The sequence below is a fragment of the Musca vetustissima genome, unplaced genomic scaffold, assembly GCF_032173495.1.
Source record: "Musca vetustissima isolate MV318-11 ecotype Yass unplaced genomic scaffold, APGP_CSIRO_Mvet_v1 utg9142, whole genome shotgun sequence".
Classification (NCBI taxonomy): Eukaryota; Metazoa; Arthropoda; class Insecta; order Diptera; family Muscidae; genus Musca; species Musca vetustissima.
Window position 1 is genome coordinate 728,362 of NW_026886359.1, and position 24,722 is coordinate 753,083.

The 24,722-nt window shown below is 34.8% G+C and overlaps 1 protein-coding gene across 1 annotated transcript; it reads right to left on the reverse strand.

Annotated features, from left to right (window-relative positions):
- Positions 1–200: 200 nt before the first annotated feature.
- Positions 201–22,850, reverse strand: LOC133333850 (laminin subunit alpha-2; the record flags this gene model as incomplete). Its single annotated transcript, XM_061542161.1, has 14 exons — positions 201–405; positions 3,520–3,748; positions 4,083–4,216; positions 4,299–4,917; positions 8,210–8,861; positions 9,842–10,275; positions 10,606–11,825; positions 12,189–12,385; positions 12,462–13,491; positions 13,556–13,952; positions 14,962–15,217; positions 15,281–16,640; positions 21,409–21,421; positions 22,803–22,850. Coding segments are annotated over 14 exons (6,747 nt in total), but the record flags the coding sequence as incomplete, so codon positions are not given.
- Positions 22,851–24,722: the final 1,872 nt, after the last annotated feature.

Here is a 24,722-nt window from a genome sequence, read left to right on the forward strand (position 1 = left end):
TTTTTCTTCGAGCTTTTGTGATTTTTGCATAGCTTTTTTTCTTAAGTTTTAAGCGTATTTTCTTTTGTTGTTATTCCTCTTATATGTTTTTGTTCGTTTTCTATTTGTTTAAGTATATGGCAGTTTAATTGTTTTGTTTTTTAGTATGGCATCACATTTTATACGATCTTCTTCTTACTTCGTCTCATTCTTACTCTTCTCCTTCTCATAATACTCTTTGGGCTTTAGGATTTCTTTTGGAACTCACTCAGCTATCTAAATTCCCCGTTACCAGACATTCACTCAGCAGTACATTGTGCAGGGCATCCATATCCACCCAATCTCGTCGTTCATTTCGTATCGATACATTTCGTATGCAACCCTTGAAGTTTTCGCGTGATAGTAGGGAACCACTGGAGGCTATGTCTGCAATGAGAAGGTAGAAAAATAGTATGTGGGAATTTAGTTAGATTTTTTAAAATAAGATTTGAAATATTTAAATAATTTATTTATTGTAGATATCATCTTAAAATCTGTGTGTGGTGTCGATCTAATTAAGACCAGACTTCAACACAATTTTTAAATCGACTTCGAATCTTGTGTTACTTCCGGGTAACATCGTTGACCATTTTTAATATAAATTTAATCTCTAGATTATATTTTACATAGGGTTAAATTAAATACCCCATGTAAAATATAAATTTGGGATCCTCAGGAAGTAGCACATATAAGGGAATCACCGCTACAATTTATGTATAAAAAATTTTTTTAAGGAATATTTTCATAATATCATTCATAGTTAATTATTTCCATTCAGTAAAAAAAAAATAAAAAATTCTTATAGCCATGGGAAAGCCACCATTTCTCCCAAAATATGTAAACTTTTCATAAATATCAAAATGTTGTTCCTACTTCGACCTGTTTACCACTATTTGAGTTGATATTTTTTTTCTCCCTCTATTTCACAAAAACAAATGCATTTCTCCCTCCCAAAAACAACACCACCACCACTCTTTGTTCGTCAGTGTTTTGTTTTGGTAACATCATCCGCCTCTCCCTTCCCTTGGTGGTTGTTTGTTTTGAAACCGTTTGACTACTGTTTCTTTTGCTAACAACCGTCGTCTCTCCACTCATTCGATTGTGTGGTTAGTTTTGTATTCCATTGTTTTTTTATTTTGGACACTTTTACTAACTTCTGTATTGTGTTATAAAATTCGCATATGTATTTTCCAAATTATTTCGATATAAATGTCAAATAGAATATATGAAATAAGTGTTGATACGAGCTGTTGCTCAACTAGGAATTTTTCGACTAGGAAAATCTCGTAGAATGTTAGCTTAGCGTCAAAATATATTCCAAGAGCCGATGTCACCTCCAAAGAGATAATAATCACAAAACTAGTGAACCACAAACGAATCGAACACCGTAAGAACTTCTGTACAGATGGACGTAAGATGTCGAAGCTGAAATACCCGATAGTTTGAAAAGTCAGAGTGTTGAGACCTATGGACATTCCAGTCATTTCATATTTACTTGTAAACTTGGCATCGCCAAAAATTGGCCGTAAAGATTCGGCGGTTGTCGTAGGAAGTATTTCAGATCGTTGACCTGACAAATCTCTTACTACACCCTAATAGTTAGATTATTCGTCCTGACAAAGCTTCTTAACGGATTAGCGGCAAAAAATGGACCAAAATGGACCATGGACCAAAGACGATGCAAAAATGGGTGTGAACCGTAAATAAAGACAAAGCATGGAGAGATTTTGCACAGTTGGACGTAATATTTCAAAGTCGAAATGGAAAATTAGAGTGTTGACATTAATCATCTCATAGGCCAAATTAGGCCTCACAAAAAATGCGGTGCACGTGTTTGGTTCTATTTGAAGTCTTCGATAATTGGATGCAACATTTATTTCCAGATCTAATGCCGATTCAACTTTCAAAGAGAATGTAATTACAAAGACGGTTAACCTGCAACGAAGACAGGGCCTAAAGAGATTTTGCACACTTATACCTAGTCGAAATACTTGATTGTTTGGAAAGTGAGTGTTGACACGTCTCGAAAATATTCTTCTGATATAGTGTGTATTTGAGGTCTTCGACCTTGCATTGGATTTTTTTAAACAGAATAGGGAAACATCTTAGGTGGTTATTGGCAAAATATATTCCAAAAGCCAATGACATTGTAACCCCCAAGAAATTCATAAATTATCTGTAGTGATTTCAAAGTAATTCGGAATGCTCCAACCCTTATATCTCAAAGGTATTATAAGAAGGGATGCATTTCAGCAGATGACACCTTAAAACAACCCTCCAAGTAAGGTGCTAAGAAGACTTTGAAGCCACTATAAATATAAAAAGGCGAAAGAAGGATGTGTAGGTATCCAAAAAGAGCTGTGAAACTTATAGACTTCCTGTAGTGGTTTCAGAGTGATTCGTAAACCTCATACCCGGGTAATTCATAAGTCTTTAACAAACCACGCATCTCAACGAAAGCCAGGGTAAAATTGGATAATCTTCGCAATATGGAGGTCCCTTAATTCTAGTGGTTTAAACAAAAAGATATCGAAGTCAGCGACTAATCTGAAGAAATGGCGACCATAAGGGCATGAGAAGGCGTGGAAGTCACTAAAGCTATAAAATCTGACCAGGATAAACGTTTCATTTAAACACGAGATAATATCCCTCCAGTACGCAAGATAAGTTAAATCCTCCTGTATTTGTTCTATGTTACGAGGAGTCATTTTGACTACTCTTAGTTCGATACATCAAAGTGCAACCACTTCGCCGGCTGGAACCTTCAAAGTACCACAAAATAGAACGAAACGGAACCCTTACATAAGAAGTATGTCAAACCATGGATCTTTAATGAAGATTCTCTTCACGGGAAGTTTGTACCCTCTGAGAGCCTTGAGTGCTAAATTACGTCTACTTCGGACAAATGCGACTTGGACCTCAAAAATACCAATTATATATGCGAGCACGGATCACGTATTTTAAACTACAATAGCATTGGTTTGAAAACTTTCTACGAAGAAAATTTAATAGGATTGGACCATTTCTTCGAGAAACTTGATTACAGATTGAGAACCATTGAAAGTGCTCAAGATTGAAAACGGCTTCTTTTCAAAATGTAAACATTGCCCACGAAGATTCACGCTTTGATAACTCTAGTTTCGAAATAAAAACCACTTCGCTTCAAAACTGCGTCTAGTATAACCTTCAAAATATCGACAATTAGCAATACAGTTTTATTGAGACTATTCCAAACTGTGAACCGATATGCCATATTTTTAATAATAAATGTCGTGATTGCAGCAGACAGACATGTTTAAAGCATAGTGACAAAATCAATCAATCAATCAACATGACATAGGGGTGTATCTTAGGCTGCAGGGTATGCAAAATATAATTTTTTTAAAATCTGAAAGCTGCCCAAATTTAAAAGTTTGTCCTATCAACTACCGAGACCAGAAATCGAACATAATGTCATTATCATTTCCATTTTTTTATTTTTATTAAAAAAATTAAACTTACCAGGAATTCCTCCAATATAAAGCGGTGATTTGGTCTGAACCTTACCAGCGGTCCGCTGTTGAGCTACCGCAATTGTTGCTGGCATTTGATCAATTCTCAGGGCAATCTGTTCATAATCGTACAGGGCGGAAATGTTATGCCACTTATTGTCACACAAGGCATATTTGGTGGGAAGCAGCGATTCAACACGGAACGGATTGCCATCACCCAAGTCACAAGAGAAAATTACCTGGTTTTGAAAAATTAAATAGGAAGGAAGATAAATAATAAAAAAATTATAATTAAATTAATTTTATTATTATAAATATATAAATAATAAATTATATAGTGAATAAATTTGTATAGTTTATATGATTAATATATTTTTTTTCTTTTTTTCAGATGTTAAAATAAAATGGCAGATGCCAGGATAATTTATTTTAAGGTAAGTAGATATATAATGAGCATTAATATTATCTATATTAAACTCTACAATTTATTTTTTTTCAATATTCGGAAGGTCGAAAAATTGAAGAATTATTTTTATTATATTTATAATTTTACATTTTTTGTTAAATACTTACATTTCCATTGAATAACTCCAAGGACAATGCCGGAAAACCGGTTGGTTCTGATATACTTAGCAATATACCCGAGAGCTCTGAAGTTCTAAATTCCATTTCTAGTTCCAAATATTTTCCCACATGGAAGTTGCGTTCTGCAAAGAAAATGAAATAAAAAGGAAAGCAAAAATAAGCATTTCCCATTAACCACACAAAAATCCCAAAAAATATACTCACTATAAACGGCATATGCATCTCCGGGAAAATATGAACCCCTCTCCACATTCGGAAAACACTGGCCCACATGTAGATGTTTTCCTGGCTTAGCCAAATCCTGAGTATTATTGGCAATGGCAAATTTACGCAAACAACCCTTAAACGGTTCAATGCGCATCAACAGTTCTGATGGCATTTTTGGTGGATTCTCTGGAAGTCCACCCACAAACATTACATTCGATGCTGATATCTTTTTGGGTATTTTCATTTGTGCGGAAGTTTTTTGATCTGTTTTTCCTATCTCCACAGACATTGTTAGTTTTCTATCCGTACATGATAGGGTAACATGATGCCATTCACCATCATTCAGTTTGGCATGTAATGGCAGCTCCTCCCGCCTTCTACCGCGCACAATCAACAATAGGTGACCATCTTTTAGGACTAGGGCTAGGTAGTGTTTCTGTTTATCTTTCATACCGGGTGCCATGAATATCAGACCATTGGGATAGAATGAACGAAAATCGAATGAAATTTGGAAATTCTTTTGCCAATAGTTACGCATTGGCGCTTGCAGTTGGGCATAGCTGTAGGGTTCATCGCCGAACTTGAAGGCATTCGGTTCGTAGGAATAACTGCCGACCTAAATAGTAATAATAATAGAGGAAATGGTAATCGTTGGAAGTTGGTGGTTAACCTATGACAAATATTTCTGGGGACAGGGGATTCTCATTTTGCCCCAACAGAAATGTGGACCTTGTTTATGTGCTACCTTTACCAGGGTTAGGGGGATTATGTTATGTTTTGAGAAAAGCTTTGTTAATTTGTCTGTTTTCATATAATCAAGCAATCACCAGGAGCCATATTCCAAAGCTGCATGTCGAATATAATTGTGGAATTTATTTCAGAGTTGTGTGGAACGTATTTTTTTGTCATAGGAAAAATAATTTCATTTCCATAGAAAATATTGTGGAACATAATATTTCCTATTGAAAATGTAGTATGCTATAGAAAATATTGTGAAACATATTTTTCTATGGAACATTTTGTGAAACGTATTATTTTCTATGAAACATATTGTGCAACCTATAAAAGTATTGTTGAAGTTATTGTTTTCTATAGAAAATATGGTGAAACGTATTGTTTCTATAGAAGATATTGTGGAACGTATTATTTTCTATAGACCATTTTGTGGAACGTATTTTTTCAATAAAAAGTATTTTCGGAAGTATTATTTCATATAGAAAATATTGTGGGACGTATTTGTTATAGACAATTTTGTGGAACTTATTATTTTCTTTGAAACATATTGAGGAACCTATAGAAGTATTGTGGAACGTATTATTTTCCATATAAAAAATTTGTTTTCTATAGAAAATATTGTGGAACGTATTATTTTCTGTAGATAATATTGTGGAACTTACTATTTTCTAATGAAAATAATCTGAAACCTATTATTTTCTAAAGGAATTAATATGGATCGTATTTTTTCTAAAGAAATTTGTGTGGAACGTATTATTTTTTTAAGAAAATAATGTGGAACCTATTATTTTCTACAGAAAATAATGCGGAACCTATTATTCTGTAAGGAAATTACGTGGGACCTATTATTTTCAAAAATAGATAATGTGGAACTTATAATTTCCCAAAGAAAATAATATGGATCCTATTATTTTCTAAAGAAAATAATGTGGATTGTATTATTTTTTAAAGAAACTAATGTGGATCCTATTATTTTCTAACGAAAATAATGTGGAACCTATTATTTTCTTTCGAAAATAATGTGGATCGTATTATTTTCTAAAGAATATAATGTCGAACCTATTTTTTTCTATGTGAAATAATGTGGATCCTATTATTTTCTAAAGAAAATAATTAGGAACCTTTGATTTTCTAAAGAAAATAGTGTGGAACCCATTATTTTATGAAGAAAATAATGGTGAACCTATAATTTTCTAAGGAAAATAATGTGGAACTTATTATTTTTAAAGAAAATAATTTGGAACCTCTTATTTTCTAAAGGAAATAATTTGGAACCTATTATGTGGAAATAATGTGGAATCTATATTTTTTCTAAAGAAAATAATGTGGAACCTATCATTTTCTAAAAAAAAACTTATGTGGAACCTATTATTTTCTAAAGAAAATAGTGTGGAACCTATAATTTTCGAAAGAACTTAATGTGGAACCTATTTTTTCTAAGGAAAATAATGTGGACCCTATTATATCTTTAAGAAATTAATGTGGAACTTATTAGTTTCTTCCCAAAATAATGTGGAACCTATTATTTTCTAAAGAAAATAATGTGGATCTTATTATTTAAAAAAAATAATGTGGAACCTAAGGAAAATAATGTGGAACCTATTTTTTCAAAAGAAAATAATGTGGAACCTATTACTCTTTAAAGAAAATAATGTGGATCCTATTATTTTCTAAAGAAAATAATGTGGAATTTATTATTTTTTTTTAGAATATAGTGTGGAATAATTTTTTTGAAAAAATGTGGATCCTATTATTTGGAACCTATTATTTTTTAAAAAAAAAATATTGTGGAACCTACAATTTACTGAAGAAATTATGTTCAAAAGAAATTATTATTATTTTATTTTTTATGTGGACCGTGTTATTTTCAAAAGGAAATATGGTGAGCCCTTTTATTATCTAGAGAGCATAGGTTCCGATGAACGATTTGTGGAACCTATTAGTTTCGATTGTTTTGCTCTTTGGTTCGTAGATTGTTAATAATCTGTCTATGGGTTGTGAATGGGTTGGGATGGGGGGTATTACACATCAGACCAACACTGATTTTTGTGCGATAGTTAACTTAGATACATAAAAGCTTTCCCAAATATGCCAAAGTACTTACTGCCACATAGCCTTCGTTTTTGTTAATTTTGTGCCGCAGAAGCTCTTTTTGAGCTTTGCTTGTTTGTTTTTTAGTCATGATTAATAGCCAAATATTTGCGAGGGGTGTGTGGGGGTTAATTTTGAAATAAAACCATGATGATTTTTTTGTTTTTGTTATAAAAAATAAAAGCTTTATTTTGAAACTAATCCAAAAGTAGATGTGATGATAGTTTTTTTGCAAATTAAAAATTAACAATTAATTAAAAATAATAAATTTAGCCAAATTCCAAAATGAATGGATGGATGAACTTAATGAACTTAATCGATAGTGAGATTTTACAAAATTACAATTTTTTGTATTATAAATATGATGAAAGCTTTTAGACGACATTATTACACAAAAAGCAATGATGATTAAATGATGTGACGATAAGTGGTGGTGTAATGAAAAAATTAAAAAAAAATCTTAAAAATATTTCAAATTAAAATTAAGTATGTACAATTTATAATGAGTGATTATTTTTTGATAACAATTTCGATTTCTTTTGTTTTTTGTTATTTACCAATACCAAAATTATACCCATTTTATGTGAGGTGCAAAAAAATTTAAAAGCTATCAAGTCTTATGAGTAAATAATTATTATTGCCAAACACATGTAGTTATGTAAATTTGTTCTTAATTAAATTAATTAATTTTTAGAGAGCTTAATTATTAGTATTACATTTAAATGATTATTATTTGGTTTTAGTCCTGAATGTGATGACCCTTTTCGTAATTCGTTTGCGAGGGTTATTTATGATTTCGTTTTATGGTTGATTAGCTTAAAGCTTAGAGCTTTTCATATTCGAGCGCTAGGACACCGTTTTTTTGTGCACATGTATGCGAGTGTGGTTGAGTTTTTTCTAATTTTTAAGGGTTATTGACTTAACAACTAAAATCCTATAAAAAAGAAATTAAAACTTAGTCAAATAAATATATACATGCAAAAATAAAAAATAAAAGCTCTTTTTCAAAGCTTTCAGTTTTTTCACATAATATTAAAGTCCCATCCCCTTTAATCTTAAAACAAATTATATGACTCACTTACCCTCTTACATCCTTCGGGAGCTGCCGTAAAACTTTTACCAATCATCGGTTCAGTTTTCATCAGAATATCGCTCAGACCATTGACACTACCCATGGCCGGACCATTGCGTCCAATTTGTACATTGACAAATGACAAAGCTTGATTAAAGTTTACCGTACGATTATTGAAGACAACATCACGTATGGCTCCCTCCAATTTATTAAATGTAGGCGCCAGCGGGGTATATTCATCATATGGCGGTGCACCACCAATATATAGACCACCAGCATCCCGTGGCATGCTAACCAGCGTAGGTGTACCCATTAAATTTTTACTTTCTTGCAATTCATCATCGACCATTAGCTCAAGTTTACGACCATTCTTCAGCAAATTTACCACATGGAATTCACCATCATTAAGGGAGACATTTGATTTTAATTTCACCAAACTACGTCCGGAATTCACCCATACTTGTAGATGGCCATCCACAAGAGATATAGAATAATTGCCTTTAATATCTTTGGCATCGTAGTCCTCCTCCACTTCAGGTGGATAGGCAGAGAGCATCAGTAGACAATCGTTTTGCAAAGTGCGGAAAACAAAGCCAGCATTGGCCCGCTTGCGTAATGATTGGGCTGGCAGTTCAATATAGCCTTGACCTCTGAAACCGGCCCTGGGAGAGGAGAAGAAGAGAGGGAAACATTGAAATAAGTAAAATTATCATTAGAGGAAAAACATGGAATTTAAAAAAAAATATTGAATAAATCCACGCCTTGGGAAAATTATTTTTTTAAATCCACGCCTTGAAAAAAAAAATAGTTTTTAAAAATCCACGCCTTGTGAAAATTATTTTTTTAAATCCACGCCTTGAAAAAAAATAGTTTTTAAAAATCCACGCCTTAAAAAAATATTTTTTAAAAATCCACGCCTTTAAAAAATTATTTTCTGAAAATTCACTTCCTGAAAAAATTATTTTTTGAAAATCCACTACTTGAAAAAAAATTTTTTTTTGAAAATCCACGCCTTAAAAAATTATTTTTTGAAAATGCACGCCTTGAAAAAATTATTTTTTCCACGTCTTAAAAAATTATTTTTTCCACGCCTTAAAAAATAATTTTTTCCACGTCTTAAAAAATTATTTTTTCCACGCCTTAAAAAATTATTTTTTGAAAATCCACGCCTTGAAAAAATTATTTTTCCACGCCTTAAAAAATTATTTTTTGAAAATCCATGCCTTGAAAAAATTATTTTTTCCACGCCTTAAAAAATTATTTTTGAAAATCCACGCCTTGAAAAAATTATTTTTTAAAAATCCACGCCTTAAAAAAATTATTTTTTGAAAAACCCCGCCTTAAAAAAAAAATATTTTTTAAAAATCCACGCCTTGAAAAAATTATTTTTTGAAAATCCACGTCTTGAAAAAAATTATTTTTTGAAAATCCACGACTTGAAAAAATTATTTTTTGAAAATCCACACCTTTAAAAATATTTTTTTAAAAATCCACGCCTTGAAAAAATTATTTTTTGAAAATACACGCCTTAAAAAAATTATTTTTTATAAATCCACTCCTTGAAAAAATATTTTTTTAAAAATCCACGCCTTGAAAACATAATTTTTAAAAAATCCACGCCTTGAAAAAATCGTGTACTTACTTTGTTATCATTTCCTTGCACGACGATTCGACACCATAATGCGCTGTACCCTCCAGCGGATCATAAGTTTCTCCATTAACCTGAACGTCCATCATACAGCCCAAGAACGGGTTATCTGCGCCCGGTGCTTTCGATGTGGCCGAGGTGAAGCCAGGTGGTACACCACCCAAATAATATACGGCCTTCGATAGATCTGGCAGCATATTACTCTTAATTGGTACCGTTGGGGAACCAGTTATTGGACGATCGGTATTAACACGCAGTATGCCATTTTCTGTACCACGTTTTGGTACAAATTCACGTGCCGCCTCTATTTTAACCCACTTGCCAGTGTTATATTTATTCGTTGTGTTAATTTCCAATTTCGATTCATCACCATAGTCAATGCGGAACATAATGCGACCACGACTCAGGGTAACTGATACCGAGCGGTTCTAAGGAAAGGAGGGAGAGAGATAAAAGAGGGAAGGGGTTATTGGTTAAAATTTAAAAGAACAGGGTTCATACATGCTATTTCATAAAAGAAAACATATTTTTTAAAGAGAGAGTATTTGGAAGAGGAATTATTTCAAAAATTGTTTCAAAAATGTTTTTAAAATTAAATTAATTTTGTTTTTTGGCTTTGTGTTTCCTTAAACATGATAGAATATGTAGAAAACCAAGATTTGTATCAGAACCTAAACTGGACTTAAGTCACTTTCAAAACAAACGACTCATTTTTTGCTCTATTTTAAAATCTGTTTAAGGTCTTATACTTTACTTACATTCTTATCATCCACCGCCAGGAAAAGCAAAGCATTCTCATCCAAAGTCTTAAAGGTCATTTGTAGGGCAAACAAATTCTTGCGATATGGCCTTGGTCGTGATTTCTTCACTTCCGCATAGCCCAAACCATTAAAGTGTCTGGCCACTGATGATGAACTGGATTCTTGGGCCCCTATCATGGCACCACCACATTTACCTTCACTCGAGGCGAAATTCCACAGACCCAAAGGCCTTTTTTCCACCTCCACATTGTGTACCACCACATTTAGCCCAGGACTCAGCTGTAAATCTTTGGTCCTCAAAACCTTGGGATAACCACCCAAATAGATGCGATCTTCAGCAGTTTGGAAGAAGCGAGTAAATTCCACATCTGTACTGCCGGTGACGGGAGTCTGAGGTACCAATGATCCATAATTGTTCATACGCCTTACCAGCAAACTACCAATGTTTAAGGTGCGATTAACCTCCACATGATACCAGGCATCATCGTATTGGGGATCTCGAGTTTGTATTTCCAATGGGTGGGTAATAATTTCCGTGGTACCACCCAAATTCCATAGCAGGCGTACATGCCTCTTAAACAAATCCAAGGCAATATAACGATCATCGGAACCTTGCATGTAGAGTAGCGGCGAATTACCATTGCGATTGGCCAAGGCGAAACTTATTTTAATGGTATTCGAGGTAGTTAGACCATAAGAAGCGGGTAAATAGGAACGCAGACATTTCGGTCCCACCGATTGGAGGGAAATCCTAATACCCTCTGCTGCATGTTTGGCCTTGGTAATTTGATCCCGCAGCTCTTGAATTTGTCGCGCCATAGAGCTATTCCAAATATCAAATTCCGTTTGTTCCTTTACCGCTTGCTCCTCAACATAGGTCAGCGAAATATTGGCTAATCGAACATTTGTTTTGGTCAAGGAGATATTTTCCTCTGCCATACCTAATTTTATTTCCCAATCTGGTTCGAGAATGGCAAATTTATGTCGTAATTTTTGTATGTCTCCATGCATTTCTTGTGTCCTTTGGGTCAAGAATTTCATTTCTTCACTGGTCTTCGAGGCCATATCCATACTTTCAATGGCATTTTTCCGGGCCATGGTATGCTGCATGGGTGGTATAATGGTAGAGATGTTGTTGGTTTTTATGCCAGCCTCCAAGATGCGTGATTTTATGGACTCCACTTTATTTTCATGGTATTTTAATCGCTTCTCTAGAACTGCGGATTTTTTTTGGGAGAGGGGGAAGAAGAATTAGATTATTTTCGATTTTTGGCAGATTTTCTGATTTTTTTCTGATTTAAATGCATAGGAAAATTCAAGGTTTCCAAAGTTTTTAAATAGGAAGAAGGTTTATATTATTTTAGATTTTCTGATTTTTTTCGGACTTAAATATGTAGGAAAATTCAAGGTTCTTGAAAAGGAAGAAGGTTTTGATTACTTTCGATTTTTTTAAGATTTTCTGATTTTTTCGGACTTAAATATATAGGAAAATTCAAGGTGTTTGAAAAAATATTCTCATAAAAGAAATTAGTTATTTTTTCAGAATTTCTGAAAAAATTTCCCTATGCCTCGGAACTTACCATCAGTATCCTGAATTTTATTCATGGCCTGTTTCTTCAAAAGATTCGAATTGTGTAGCGACAAACGAGCCCTATCAATTACCGAGAGACCCATGCGAGGATACAACTTGTGATGGGCGGCATATACACGTTCTCGAGCCTCTCTGGAGGCCAAGTGGGCGGCCTCAATGGCATCCGAGATGTTTTTGTGGGCCGAACTAAAATTTTTTTTAAAAAGGACGAATTTTATTACTATATCCTGTATCAATTGCGTTCTCTTTTTCTATGACCTACCTTGCCAACATTGCAATCCTTGCCCCCTGCCTAGTTGGCTGAAATTGCCTGGCATATTCATTTGATCTCTCCAATAACCTCGCAGCATGTTTCTGGGCCTTTGGCAGCCAATGTTTCCTTACCTCACGATGTACGGCCTCATTATTATCCAAGGTGGCATTCAAAATTGTCGACAACTTTGTAATCGAATCCAATTTACCACTCAAATCCTCCAACTTTTCAATATTCAATTCCACCAGAACATCGGTTTGAGGTATCAAAACCTCTCTCAAGGTATCTTCTACCAATCTCTTTTGATCCCTTATCTGTTGATAATCCTCCAGTGTGTAACTCTTCAAATTCTTGATATGCTCCAAAATATCTTCAATTTCATTTTGCATTTCAACGGTGCGATCAACATGCAGCCTCATATCGGATATACGATAATTCGAATGATTTAAATCCCGCCAAAACATTTCAATTTTACCCTTTTGATCATAGGCCATATCGGAGGCATTACCAAATTTATAAAAGTAGTGCCAGGCACATGTGGCAGCGGAACGTATCTCATTTACCGAATCACGATGTTGGGTAATCGAATCCAAATAATATCTGGCCTCTTGCAGGGCAGAGGGTAAACTCAAATGATGAGCACCCCTGCCATAATTATCCAGCGTGGCAATATTTTCCAATATCCCCGATTTTATAGAATCCAAATCTAAATAAAGTTGAGAAGCATCCTGCAGCAACACAGCCATGGCAAAGGTCCTCTTCTCAGCGGTGGCCAAGGCTTTGCGATTTTGAAACTTTTGATTTTCAGCATGGGAATCCAATTTCAGTAGGGCATTGCTGTCATAATTCACCAGTAACTTCCGGGCCTCATTGAAATCATTGTAATGCCTATTTTGTAACTCAAATTGCCTCTCATATTCCTCAACCTTGACAAAGGGTGGGGGTATGCCGGTCAAATCCATATTGTGTATACCTCTTCTCAATTTATGACCAATCAATTCCACATAGTCCAACAACAGTAAAGTGCAATTGTCACACACTAAACATAAAAATTCCAATTAGATTCCTCCATTAAAAATAAAAAAATCCAATAAGAAACTTACATCGACATCCCTTCTCCTCCAAATGATGACGTTCGGCCAAACATTTATCACATTTGAGGCCTGTGACCCCAGCCTGACAATAACACTGACCCGTTAACGAATCACAACCCTCTTGGCGTATACCATATGGATTACATTTACATGGCTTACAGATACCACCAGGAGTAGTCGAAGGATTACCATAATATCCTGGCCGGCATTGATTACACAATTTGCCCATATAGCCGGGGCGGCAAACACAAGTCACCTCACCCTGCCACACAGAGCAACCTTTGGCAAAATTGCGACTTGTTTCAGGGCAAGGACATGGCTGGCAGCCATATGCGGAATTGGGATCACCATAAAAGCCCTCGGCACATTGTTCACAATGCTTCCCACCGGAATTTTCACGACAATTCTAAAAAAATCGGAATCAAAATTAAATTTCTTCTACGCTTGGTACCATCGATGAGGTGAAAAATTCCTTTTGGGGTTAAATGGCCTAGGTGAGCAGAACTGAAAACAAAAGGTCTACCACAGGCATCTGAGGATTTTTTTCTATGGAAAAAGCTTTCCTGAGGACCTGATGTTTTTTTCTATGGAGAATGCCTTCCTAAGGGACCTGATGATTTTTTCTTTTATAGAAAAAGCCTTCCCTAGTGGCCTGAATAATTTTTTCTATAGAAAATAGTCTTCATCAGCGACATTTTTTTTTTTTTGAATTTTTTTCTATAGAAAAAAGTGAGGAATTATTTTTCTTTAGAAAAACGTCATCCTCAGGGTACCTGAGGAATTTTTTTCTATAGAAAGGAAGAAAGGATTTTTTTCTATAGAAAAAAAAATTCATCCTCGGGGGACCTGAAAAATTTTTTTCTATAGAAAAAAGTCATCCTCAGGGGACCTGAGCAATTTTTTTTCCATAGAAAAAAAGTCATCCTCAGGGGACCTGAGGAATTTTTTTTCCATAGAAAAAAAGTCATCCTCAGGGGACCTGAGGAATTTTTTTCCATGGAAAAATGTCATCCTCAGGGGACCTGAGGAATTTTTTCCCATAGAAAAAAATAATCCTCAGGGGACCTGAGGAATTCTTTCCTATAGAAAAAAGTCATCCTCAGGGGACCTGATGATTTTTTTTTTCTATAGAAAAAGCATCCTCAGGGGACCTGAGGAATTTTTTCTATAAAAAAGTTATCCTCAGGGGACCTCAGGTGCCTGAGAATGACTTCTTCTGTAGAAAAAAATTCTCTGGTCCTGGAGTTTCCTCAGGAGCCTACATAATAAATATTAAATTTTTCTACAGGTTCCGAAGTTCTTGAGGTTCTGAATTACTCGCCAAGGTCTTTCATCCCCAAAAGAATTTTCCACCTCCCAGAACAATAGCTCAATTTTGAGCCATAGCGTTATGGGTTCTCCAGAACTTAACCTACCAAGCATTCCCCAGTTTCCCGATCACATTCATTGCTGCGTCCATTACAATTACAGGGAGCAGCACGTCCAATCAGCTCCTCAATATAAATCGTTTCAGTTTCGGTTATGTTACGCCAACGATAATAACCATGGCCCGGATCTTGGCACGACAAACCATCATAGCGTTTGGGACATTTACACTTCTCCACACCCTTGGCAATCATACTCGTGGAGCCATGGACATAAATTGCCGAATCCATGTGGACATTTTGCAGACTAGAAGTTTGGACCACGTTATCTTATATTAAAAATTCTCAAAACTTATAATCTATCACTTACATGACTTCGGTAAAATCTGCAAAACATGAACCGCGTATGAAAATATGTCGCACATTTTGCAATGCCGCCATCATGGTACTCCGATCCACGGCCTGGCCACTTTTGTGCTGCTTCCAATAGGATTCATGTAGAGGTACTCGATAGGTTTCATTACGTGAATATTCAAATGTTTCATATTCATAAAAATCCAAAACCATTCGGGAATGGGCATGTAGCTGCACCAAAGGATAACGCGACAAAGTTTTACGATCCAAAGGCGTCGAGCCACCCTCAGTGAGTAGGGTGAAATAAAGATTACCATTATAACTATTAATCCGATCTCCATAAAATTGAGGTGGCAATTGGAAATACAGCGGATAATAGAGATGAGTATACGATCCGATTGTAACATTTCCTGTTGATCGAGGTATTAAATTCAATCCGTACATATTTTGTATTTCAGCATCTTCACGATATGACTTTGTGTCGGACATTTGTACCACCACGGTATATTCAAATTCACGATTTGTTACATGTGAAGGGCGGATATAGTTCACGGTTAAATTACGTGACTCCGACATGCGTACATGACCCCATGACCAATCACTCTGCTCACATTCCGTTGCCCTTCCGAAACAATAACATCGTGTACATCCCTCCGGATTTAGGGCGGATAGACCAAACGTCGACTGCATACAGGTATCACACTTGAGGCCAACCACCAAACTTTTACATGGACACTGGCCATTTGCATCACAGGCTATCAAACCATCACTTCGAACAAATGAACCATCCACATCGCAGTTACAACGTCGACATTCCGGATAACCAAAATATCCCACTGCACAGGAATCACAACGTCTGCCCGTATAACCTTCACGACATTGACACTGACCTGTTATGGTATGGCAATACTGGCCAATCGAACCCACACGATCACATTCGCATTCACGACAACCCAATCGTGGTTGCCATCCCCAGGTACCGGTAACACATTGACTGCATCCCAAACCTCGGCTAAATGGTGGGCAGACACATCGACCATTAATAGGGTCGCACATTTGACCCTCTCCCGGACAGGGGGCACAACGTTGACAACCATCCGTGGAGAAGCCAAAGAATCCGTCGGTACACTCATTACACCGCTGACCACCAACACCAATTTTACAATCACATTGACCCGTCCAAGGATTACATTCATGACTGCGGGAGCCTGACAGGTCGCAGCGACAATCATGACAGCCGACATTTTGTGTTAAATTCCAATGGCCCGCCTTACATTTGTCACAACGGCGTCCGGTTACGTTGGGAAGGCACATACACTGGCCGGAGCGTTTGTCGCACGTATTGCCGATTGAGCCGACAGGACTGCATTGACATTCTGGAATGAGAGGAAAAGGGATACAAATTAGTTAGGAAATATAAACATGAAGACCAAGGGATTGATCCCAAAAAATCATCATTATTTTTAAATCAAATTTCTTTAGAAAGTTGTTTTCATGGATCTAAGCATACAGGGACCTGAGGCATTTTTCTGTGAAAAAATTCTTCCTCGGGCACCTAATGATTATTTTTATAGAAAAAAATCTTACTCGGGGTCTTGCTGATTTTTCTTCTACATAAAAATATTTTTCAGAGACTTGAAGAATTTCTGCTATAGAAACAATTCTTCTTCAGCGACATTAGAATTTTTTATATAAAATGTCTTCCTCCTGAGGTTCCAAGGATTTTTTTCTATACACAAAATTTCTAATGACCAGAGGAATTCGATAGAAAGTCTTCATCAGGCACCAGAGATATTTGTTTTCTTCTTTTAATAATCCACCCTTGTGGATACAACACGAAAAATTATTTTTAAGAAGTCCACGCCTAAGGATAGACTTTACAAAATATTATTGAAAAGTCCAGATGGAGATAGACTTAAACAAATTTACTTTATGAAGTCCACGCCTAGGGATAGACTTTAAAAAATTGACTTTATGAAGTCACGCCTAGGGTTAGACTTTAAAAAATTTACTTTTTGAAGTCCACGCCTAGGGATAGACTTTAAAAAATTTACTTTATGAAGTCCACGCCTAGGGATAGACTTTAAAAAATTGGGTTCGACAAGTCCACACCTAGGGATAGACTTTATGAAGTCCACGCCTATGGATAGACTTTATGAAGTCCTCGTCTAGGGATAGATTTTAAAAAATTGACTTTATGAAGTCCACGCCTAGGGATAGGCTTTAAAAAATATATTTAAGAAGTCCACGCCTAGGGATAGGCTTTAAAAATATATTTAAGAAGTCCACGCCTAGGGATATACTTCAAAAAATAGGGTGTGACAAGTCCACGCCTAGGGATATACTTAAAAAAAATTGTGTTTGACAAGTCCACTCCTAATGATAGACTTAAAAAAATATTTTAAAAAAAATCCTGCCTAGGAATAGATTTTAAAAACAATTTTAAAAAATCCACGCCTAGGGATAGACCTGCAAAAAATATTTTAAAAAAATCCACGCCTAGGGAAAGACCTGCAAAAATATTTTTAAAAAATCCACGCCTAGGAATAGACCTGAAAAAATATTTTTAAAAAATCCACACCTGAAAAAATATTTTTAAAAAAATCCACGCCTAGGAATAGACCTGAAAAAATATTTTTAAAAAATCAACACCTGAAAAAATATTTTAAAAAAAATCCACGCCTAGGAATAGACCTGTAGGCCCTGAAAAATATTTTTAAAAAATCCACGCCTAGGACTAGACCTGAAAAATATGTTTAAAAATCCACGCCTAGGAATAGACCTGTAGACCCTGAAAAATATTTTTAAAAAATCCACGCCTAGGAATAGACCTGTAAAATATGTTTAAAAATCCACGCCTAGGAATAGACCTGTAGGCCCTGAAAAATATGTTTAAAAATCCACGCCTAGGAATAGACCTGTAGGCCCTGAAAAATATGTTTAAAAATCCACGCCTAGGAATAGACCTGTAGGCCCTGAAAAATATGTTTAAAAATCCACGCCTAGGAATAGACCTGTAGGCCCTGAAAAATATGTTTAAAAATCCACGCCTTAATGAAGGCCCTGAAAAAATATTTTTAAAGAACCCACGCCTTAATGTAGGCCCTGAAAAAAATGTTTAAAAAATCCGCGCTTTAATATAGGACCTGAAAAATATAAACATATTTTTCAGGTCCTACATTAAAAAATCCAAGCCTATATTTTTTTAAAAATCCGATCTTCCTCTCTAACAATATTTCATCCTAATGTTTTATTTAGTTTTTGCTCCAATATCCTCCTCCTGAAAAAAGCGAAAGTAGTTGTTGTGTTTGAAATTTGATATTTCTTCTCAGAATATTTACACGTTCTGCGGCTCCAGTTTTTCTGTTAAAAAAGCAACAACATCATGAGATGTTTTGTGTGTTAAAAACAAATCACGTTTTTGACTTTATAAAGTCAAAGGAGACAGACGAACTAACGACCAGCCGACCGACAGACAATATATCCTCGGAACAGATACACTACATAGTTGGTATAGAGGGTATCTCGCATGATTTAAGTTACCAGTACACGGTTCGTGGCATTAAAACGAGCGGAGCTAACAAAAAAAGTGACAAAACGGTTTTTGGTTGCAGCGCACAGCGAAAAAAAAATTTAAAAGGAAAATTGGCACAAGAGTCTCTGTGGCAGTAAATATAAATTTGTGGTGATCAACTTAAATTAATTTGCATATGACAACAATTTTTTGTTTTTTCGTGTGCAACCAACAGACATGAACCAAAACAAGAAGACTAAAAAAAAACAGGCAACAGGTACCACCGTCACGAGAAACTCAATGAAGACGGACTAAAGGCATAACTCAGGCTGTACTCTTCTCTTCCCCGCAAAAGGAGTCTGCAAATTTTCGTTGCATTTTTTTGAAATTATGAATGAAAATGTTTTTTTCACGTCTTATCATTCAGAGAAAAGTTCCACATCACCAGTCGCCAGTTTGAGATGACGACGCCATTATGACTCGCCAAAATCTAACTCCTTGTCCAAAACACACAAAAACATAGCCTGTTTTTATGGTTTTTAGTTTGTGCCAAACAGGGTCCACAAATTGCCTGACCATAATAGTGTGGGCGCAAACATGCAAAACATTTTTTTGTTCGGTTGTAATTTAAGTCTCGTGGTCAAACTGGCCATTAAATCATTCATTTGAAATTCATTCAACGATTTTGGAACTAGGAAAGTGAGATGCAGACGAAGTGGAGGTACAGTAAGGATAAAAATGTAAGAAAAGTATTTTATATAATAGCTCCTTCATTTCATTTCTATAGTAAATTTCGAATTTCCATTTCTATAGTAAATTTCGTCGAAATTTAATTTCTATAGTAAATTTCGTCGAAATTTAATTTCTAGTAGTAAATTTCTTCAAAATTGAATTTCTATAGTAAATTTCGTCGAAATTTCATTTCTATAGTAAATTTCGTTGAAATTTTATTTCTATGGTAAATTTCGACGAAATTTTATTTCTATGGTAAATTTTGAGTTTCTATAGTAAATTTCGTCGAAATTTCATTTCTATAGTAAATTTCGTCGAAATTTAATTTCTATAGTAAATTTCGTCGAAATTTCATTTCTATAGTAAATTTCGTCGAAAATTCTATAGTAAATTTCGTCGAAAGACTATAGTAAACGAAAATTTCGAGTAAATTTGTCGAAACTATAGTAAATTTCCAAACCTTTGTTTATGTAAACGAAATATTTTTAGTAAATTTTCAAAACAAAAATAAATTTGGCAAATTTTTCAAAACCAAGTTCATTTCTACAGAAAATTTCGTCGAAATTTCATTTCTATAGTAAATTTCGTCGAAATTTCATTTCTATAGTAAATTTCGTCGAAATTTCATTTCTATAGTAAATTTCGTCGAAATTTCATTTCTATAGTAAATTTCGTCGAAATTTCATTTCTATAGTAAATTTCGTCGAAAGTTCATTTCTATAGCAAATTTCGTCGAAAGTTCATTTCTATAGCAAATTTCGTCGAAATTTCATTTCTATAGCAAATTTCGTCGAAATTTCATTTCTATAGTAAATTTCGTCGAAATTTCATTTCTATAGTAAATTTCGTCGAAATTTAATTTCTATAGTAAATTTCGTCGAAATTTAATTTCTATAGGAAATTTCGTCGAAATTTAATTTCTATAGGAAATTTCGTCGAAATTTAGTTTCTATAGTAAATTTCGTCGAAAAAATTAATTTAGATAAAATTTAAATTTATTTCATTTTCCTAACAAGCTTTAAAAAATCAGGCCGTTGGTACTTTTACCACACATACCACTAACCACAGGAAAAACTCCACCAACCGCACACACATACACACTCACGCTCAGTTCATCACACTCAAAAATTAGACACTTTTGCCTAGAGGTTGTAGCTGTTGTTTTGGCCACACACTCCGACCACAATTTAATAACTTATACGAATCGCTTGATGACGATGGGTATTGACTTGGCAAAAAAAAAATTAAAAAAAAACTTTACCACAACGGAAACTAAAATAAAAATCGGAAAAACTAACTATGAAATGTAAATAAAAAATATCAAATTTAAATAAAAACGAAATGTACACAACACGATTTACACAGTGGTTGTGGGTCGGTTGTTCGGTCGTTGAGCAAAAAAAATTAAAACGGCAACAGTTTTAAGTTGGCGTAAAATAACGCCTACATTTACCGCAAAAAACGACAACTACAACCACATAGACAACCACTAAAGATTTTCATTCATAAAAACCAAAAAACTGTAAGCCAGGCTTATACAGCAGCAACAACAACAGCCAAATCGCATGCAAGTCTGTGTTCCAACATTTATGGTTTTTAAAGTAAATAAGCAATTATGGTTTTACGAAGGCTGAGGCTGGAGATGCTGCCCGTGCTGCTGCAGTTGTGATTGGTATTACTGTGCCAACTGCTGCTGTTGAGTTTTTTCTCTTCATTTGATCTTTAGATTAGAGGCTTAATGGATTTCTTCCTTGTCTCTTGGCCATGAGCAACAAAAACAACATCAGCTTGAGAATGCTGTTGCAGAATTCATTTAGCCTTCTAGCCAGCCAGCCACCAACCAAATCTTGTTCAGAGGCTTTGCTGTAACCTATATTTGTTGCTTTTTTTCAATTCACTCTCTTGCCAAGTCTTTACAATTAGTTTTTTGTTAAATTAAAAGCATTTAAGAAAGTTTAGTGAAAGAAGACAATTTTAATTATCCCAACTTTGTAGTTATTCGCGTGCAAGTAGCTTTCAAGAGAACCGGGCCAAGATGATCATCAGCAGGCCAAAACACCAACCAGAAACCACCACCATTTATTTGTTTCGTTATTTATTCAACTGGCATCGTTGAATAAAATTAATCTCCTTCCTGAAACTCCCTCTCCCCCAACTAAAACACCACCTTTACATAGTTGTGGTAGACTTTGTCTTTTAAGCCTTTTCGGGAAGTCTTAACATTTTTCACATGGCATTTTGTGGTTCCACCAAAAAATAAAAAAAAACAAAGTTTCTGTGCCTTACCCGGGCCTGTTGCTGCTGCTTCTCATATCAGAAATCTGTTATTTTCTAAGCGCCATGTAACAATTTACTGTTATTTTTTATTATTATCTTAAGTTAATAGGTTATTTTAATGGAATATTTGCCAGGGTGAGTCGTAAAAAGAGACTAAGTCAAAAATATTGAATTTCGTCGAAATTTAATTTTTAGAGTAAATTTCGTCGAACTCAAATTTCTATAGTAAATAGTATAGTAAATTTCAACGATATTTAATTTCTATAGTAAATTTCGACGAAATTTAGTTTTTATAGTAAATTTCGACGAGATTTCGTTTCTATAGTAAATTTCGACGAAATTTAGTTTCTATAGTAAATTTCGACGAAATTTAGTTTCTATAGTAAATTTCGACGAAATTTATTTTCTATAGTAAATTTCGACGAAATTTATTTTCTATAGGAAATTTCGTCAAAATTTAATTTCTATAGGAAATTTCGTCGAAATTTCATTTCTATAGCAAATTTTGTCGAAATTTCATTTCTATAGTAAATTTAGACGAAATTTCATTTCTATAGTAAATTTCGACGAAATTTTATTTCTATAGTAAATTTCGACGAAATTTTATTTCTATAGTAAATTTCGTCGAAATTTAATTTCTATAGGAAATTTCGTCGAAATTTCATTTCTATAGGAAATTTCGTCGAAATTTCATTTCATTTCTATAGGAAATTTCGTCGAAATTTCATTTCTATAGGAAATTTCGTCGAAATTTCATTTCTATAGGAAATCGAAATTTCATTTCTATAGGAAATTTCGTCGAAAATTTCTATAGGAAATTTCGTCGAAATTTCATTTCTATAGGAAATTTCGTCGAAATTTCATTTCTATAGGAAATTTCGTCGAAATTTCATTTCTATAGGAAATTTCGTCGAAATTTCATTTCTATAGGAAATTTCGTCGAAATTTCATTTCTATAGGAAATTTCGTCGAAATTTCATTTCTATAGGAAATTTCGTCGAAATTTCATTTCTATAGGAAATTTCGTCGAAATTTCATTTCTATAGGAAATTTCGTCGAAATTTAGTTTCTATAGTAAATTTCGTCGAAATTTACATTTCGTCGAAGTTTAATTTCTGTAATAAATTTTTACGAAATTTAATTTCGAAATATTAATTTGATAGAAAATTTCATTTTTATAACGATTTATATTGATATAATTTCGAATAATAAAGCAGCAGGTCATGCACCAGCTGATTATTACAATTTGGTTAGAAGAATGCATGCCCACTGATTAGAACCTCAGCCTCCTGTGTCCCGTGCACAAAAAATGAGACAAGACGATATATGCCAACTATAGAGAAATAAGTCTCCTTCCCATCGCATATAAAGTGCTATCCAGAGTACTGTGTGAACGACTGAAACCAATGGTCAATGACATTATTGGACCATACTAATGCGGCTTTAGACCTGGCAAATCCACCATTGACCAGATTTTCACTCTGCGCCAAATCATGGAAAAGACCCACGAAAAACACATCGACACATTCAACCTATTCGTCGACTTTAAAGCCGCATTTGACAGCCCTATCCATTCAGAGGTGTATAAAGCCATGTCTGCGTTTGGCATTCTTGCAAAATTAATTCGGATATGCAGGATAACTTTAACTGGCACAAGATCAGCAGTTAAAGTCGGAAAGGACCTATCGGAGCCCTTTAATACCGAACGAGGTTTCAGACAAGGTGATAGTTTGTCGAGTGACCTTTTTAACATCCCGCTGGAAAAAATCATACGAGAGGCAAAAGTGAACAGAAATGGCGCCCTGTACACCAAACAACACATGTAACTTGCTTACGCCGTTGACATCGATATAATGGGTCAAACATTGTGAGCGGTAACAGCTACCTTTGAACTAATTGAGAAGGAGTCTGCCAAAGTGGATCTGGCAGTAAACGGCGAGAAGACCAAGCTGATGGTATCAACGCGCAAGAAAGTCCAGTAGACTCGGACCAACTGTGGAACTTGAGAACTACAGCTTCGAGGTAGTTAAAGGCTTTATATACCTTGGTACCGCCATAAATAAAACAAATGACATCAGTTTTGAAATTTGGAGAAGGATGGTGTTGGACAACAGATGCTACTATGGTCTGAGTAAGCAACTCATAAGCAAGGTCACCTCACGCCAGACCAAACTCACACTCTACAAGACGCTGATACTACCCGTGCTATTATATGGATCTGAAGCATGGGTACTTACGCCAGCAGATGACGCAGCTCTTGCAGTGTTTGAGAGAAAAATTCTCCGAAAGATCTATGGGCCGATCTGCGTTGACAGTGAATATCGCCGTCGAATGAACCATGAAGCTATTCTCGGACATCGACATTGTTAGAGGTATTGAGCTGCATGTTGTGAGAATGGAAGATGACGCCCCAGTCCATAAGGCATATAAAAGCGAACCGGCTGATGGTTCACGCAGAAGGGGAAGGCCACGAATAGGATGGAAAGATCAAGTGGAGGACAACATTGCCAAATATGATCTTTCAAACTGGAAAAACTGCACAAAAGACCGACGCGCCTTGAAATCTTTTTTAAACTCGGCTTATGGAACGAAAGTTCTGTCACAAGCCAGCTAAGGTTAAAAGGATATTCATTGACATTTTGTTTTTATAAAAATTTCAATATTGTATAGAAAATTTAATTCAGTCAACTTTTTTTTAAATTTTACAATTTATTCCATTTCTCCACTCACCGATTTATTTGTTTTTAAATTAAAAACCGTTTCCTATACAACATCGAAAAATAAAATCATTGATTTGATTGGACTGAAAATTAAGATTAATGAAAGGATATCATAAAAATTAAAACAAATCAAGCCAACATAAATTGAAATACTTGTCACTTTTTTTGTAAAGATGATAGTTTGTTGATTAAACGCAGAAATTGCTGCGATTAAG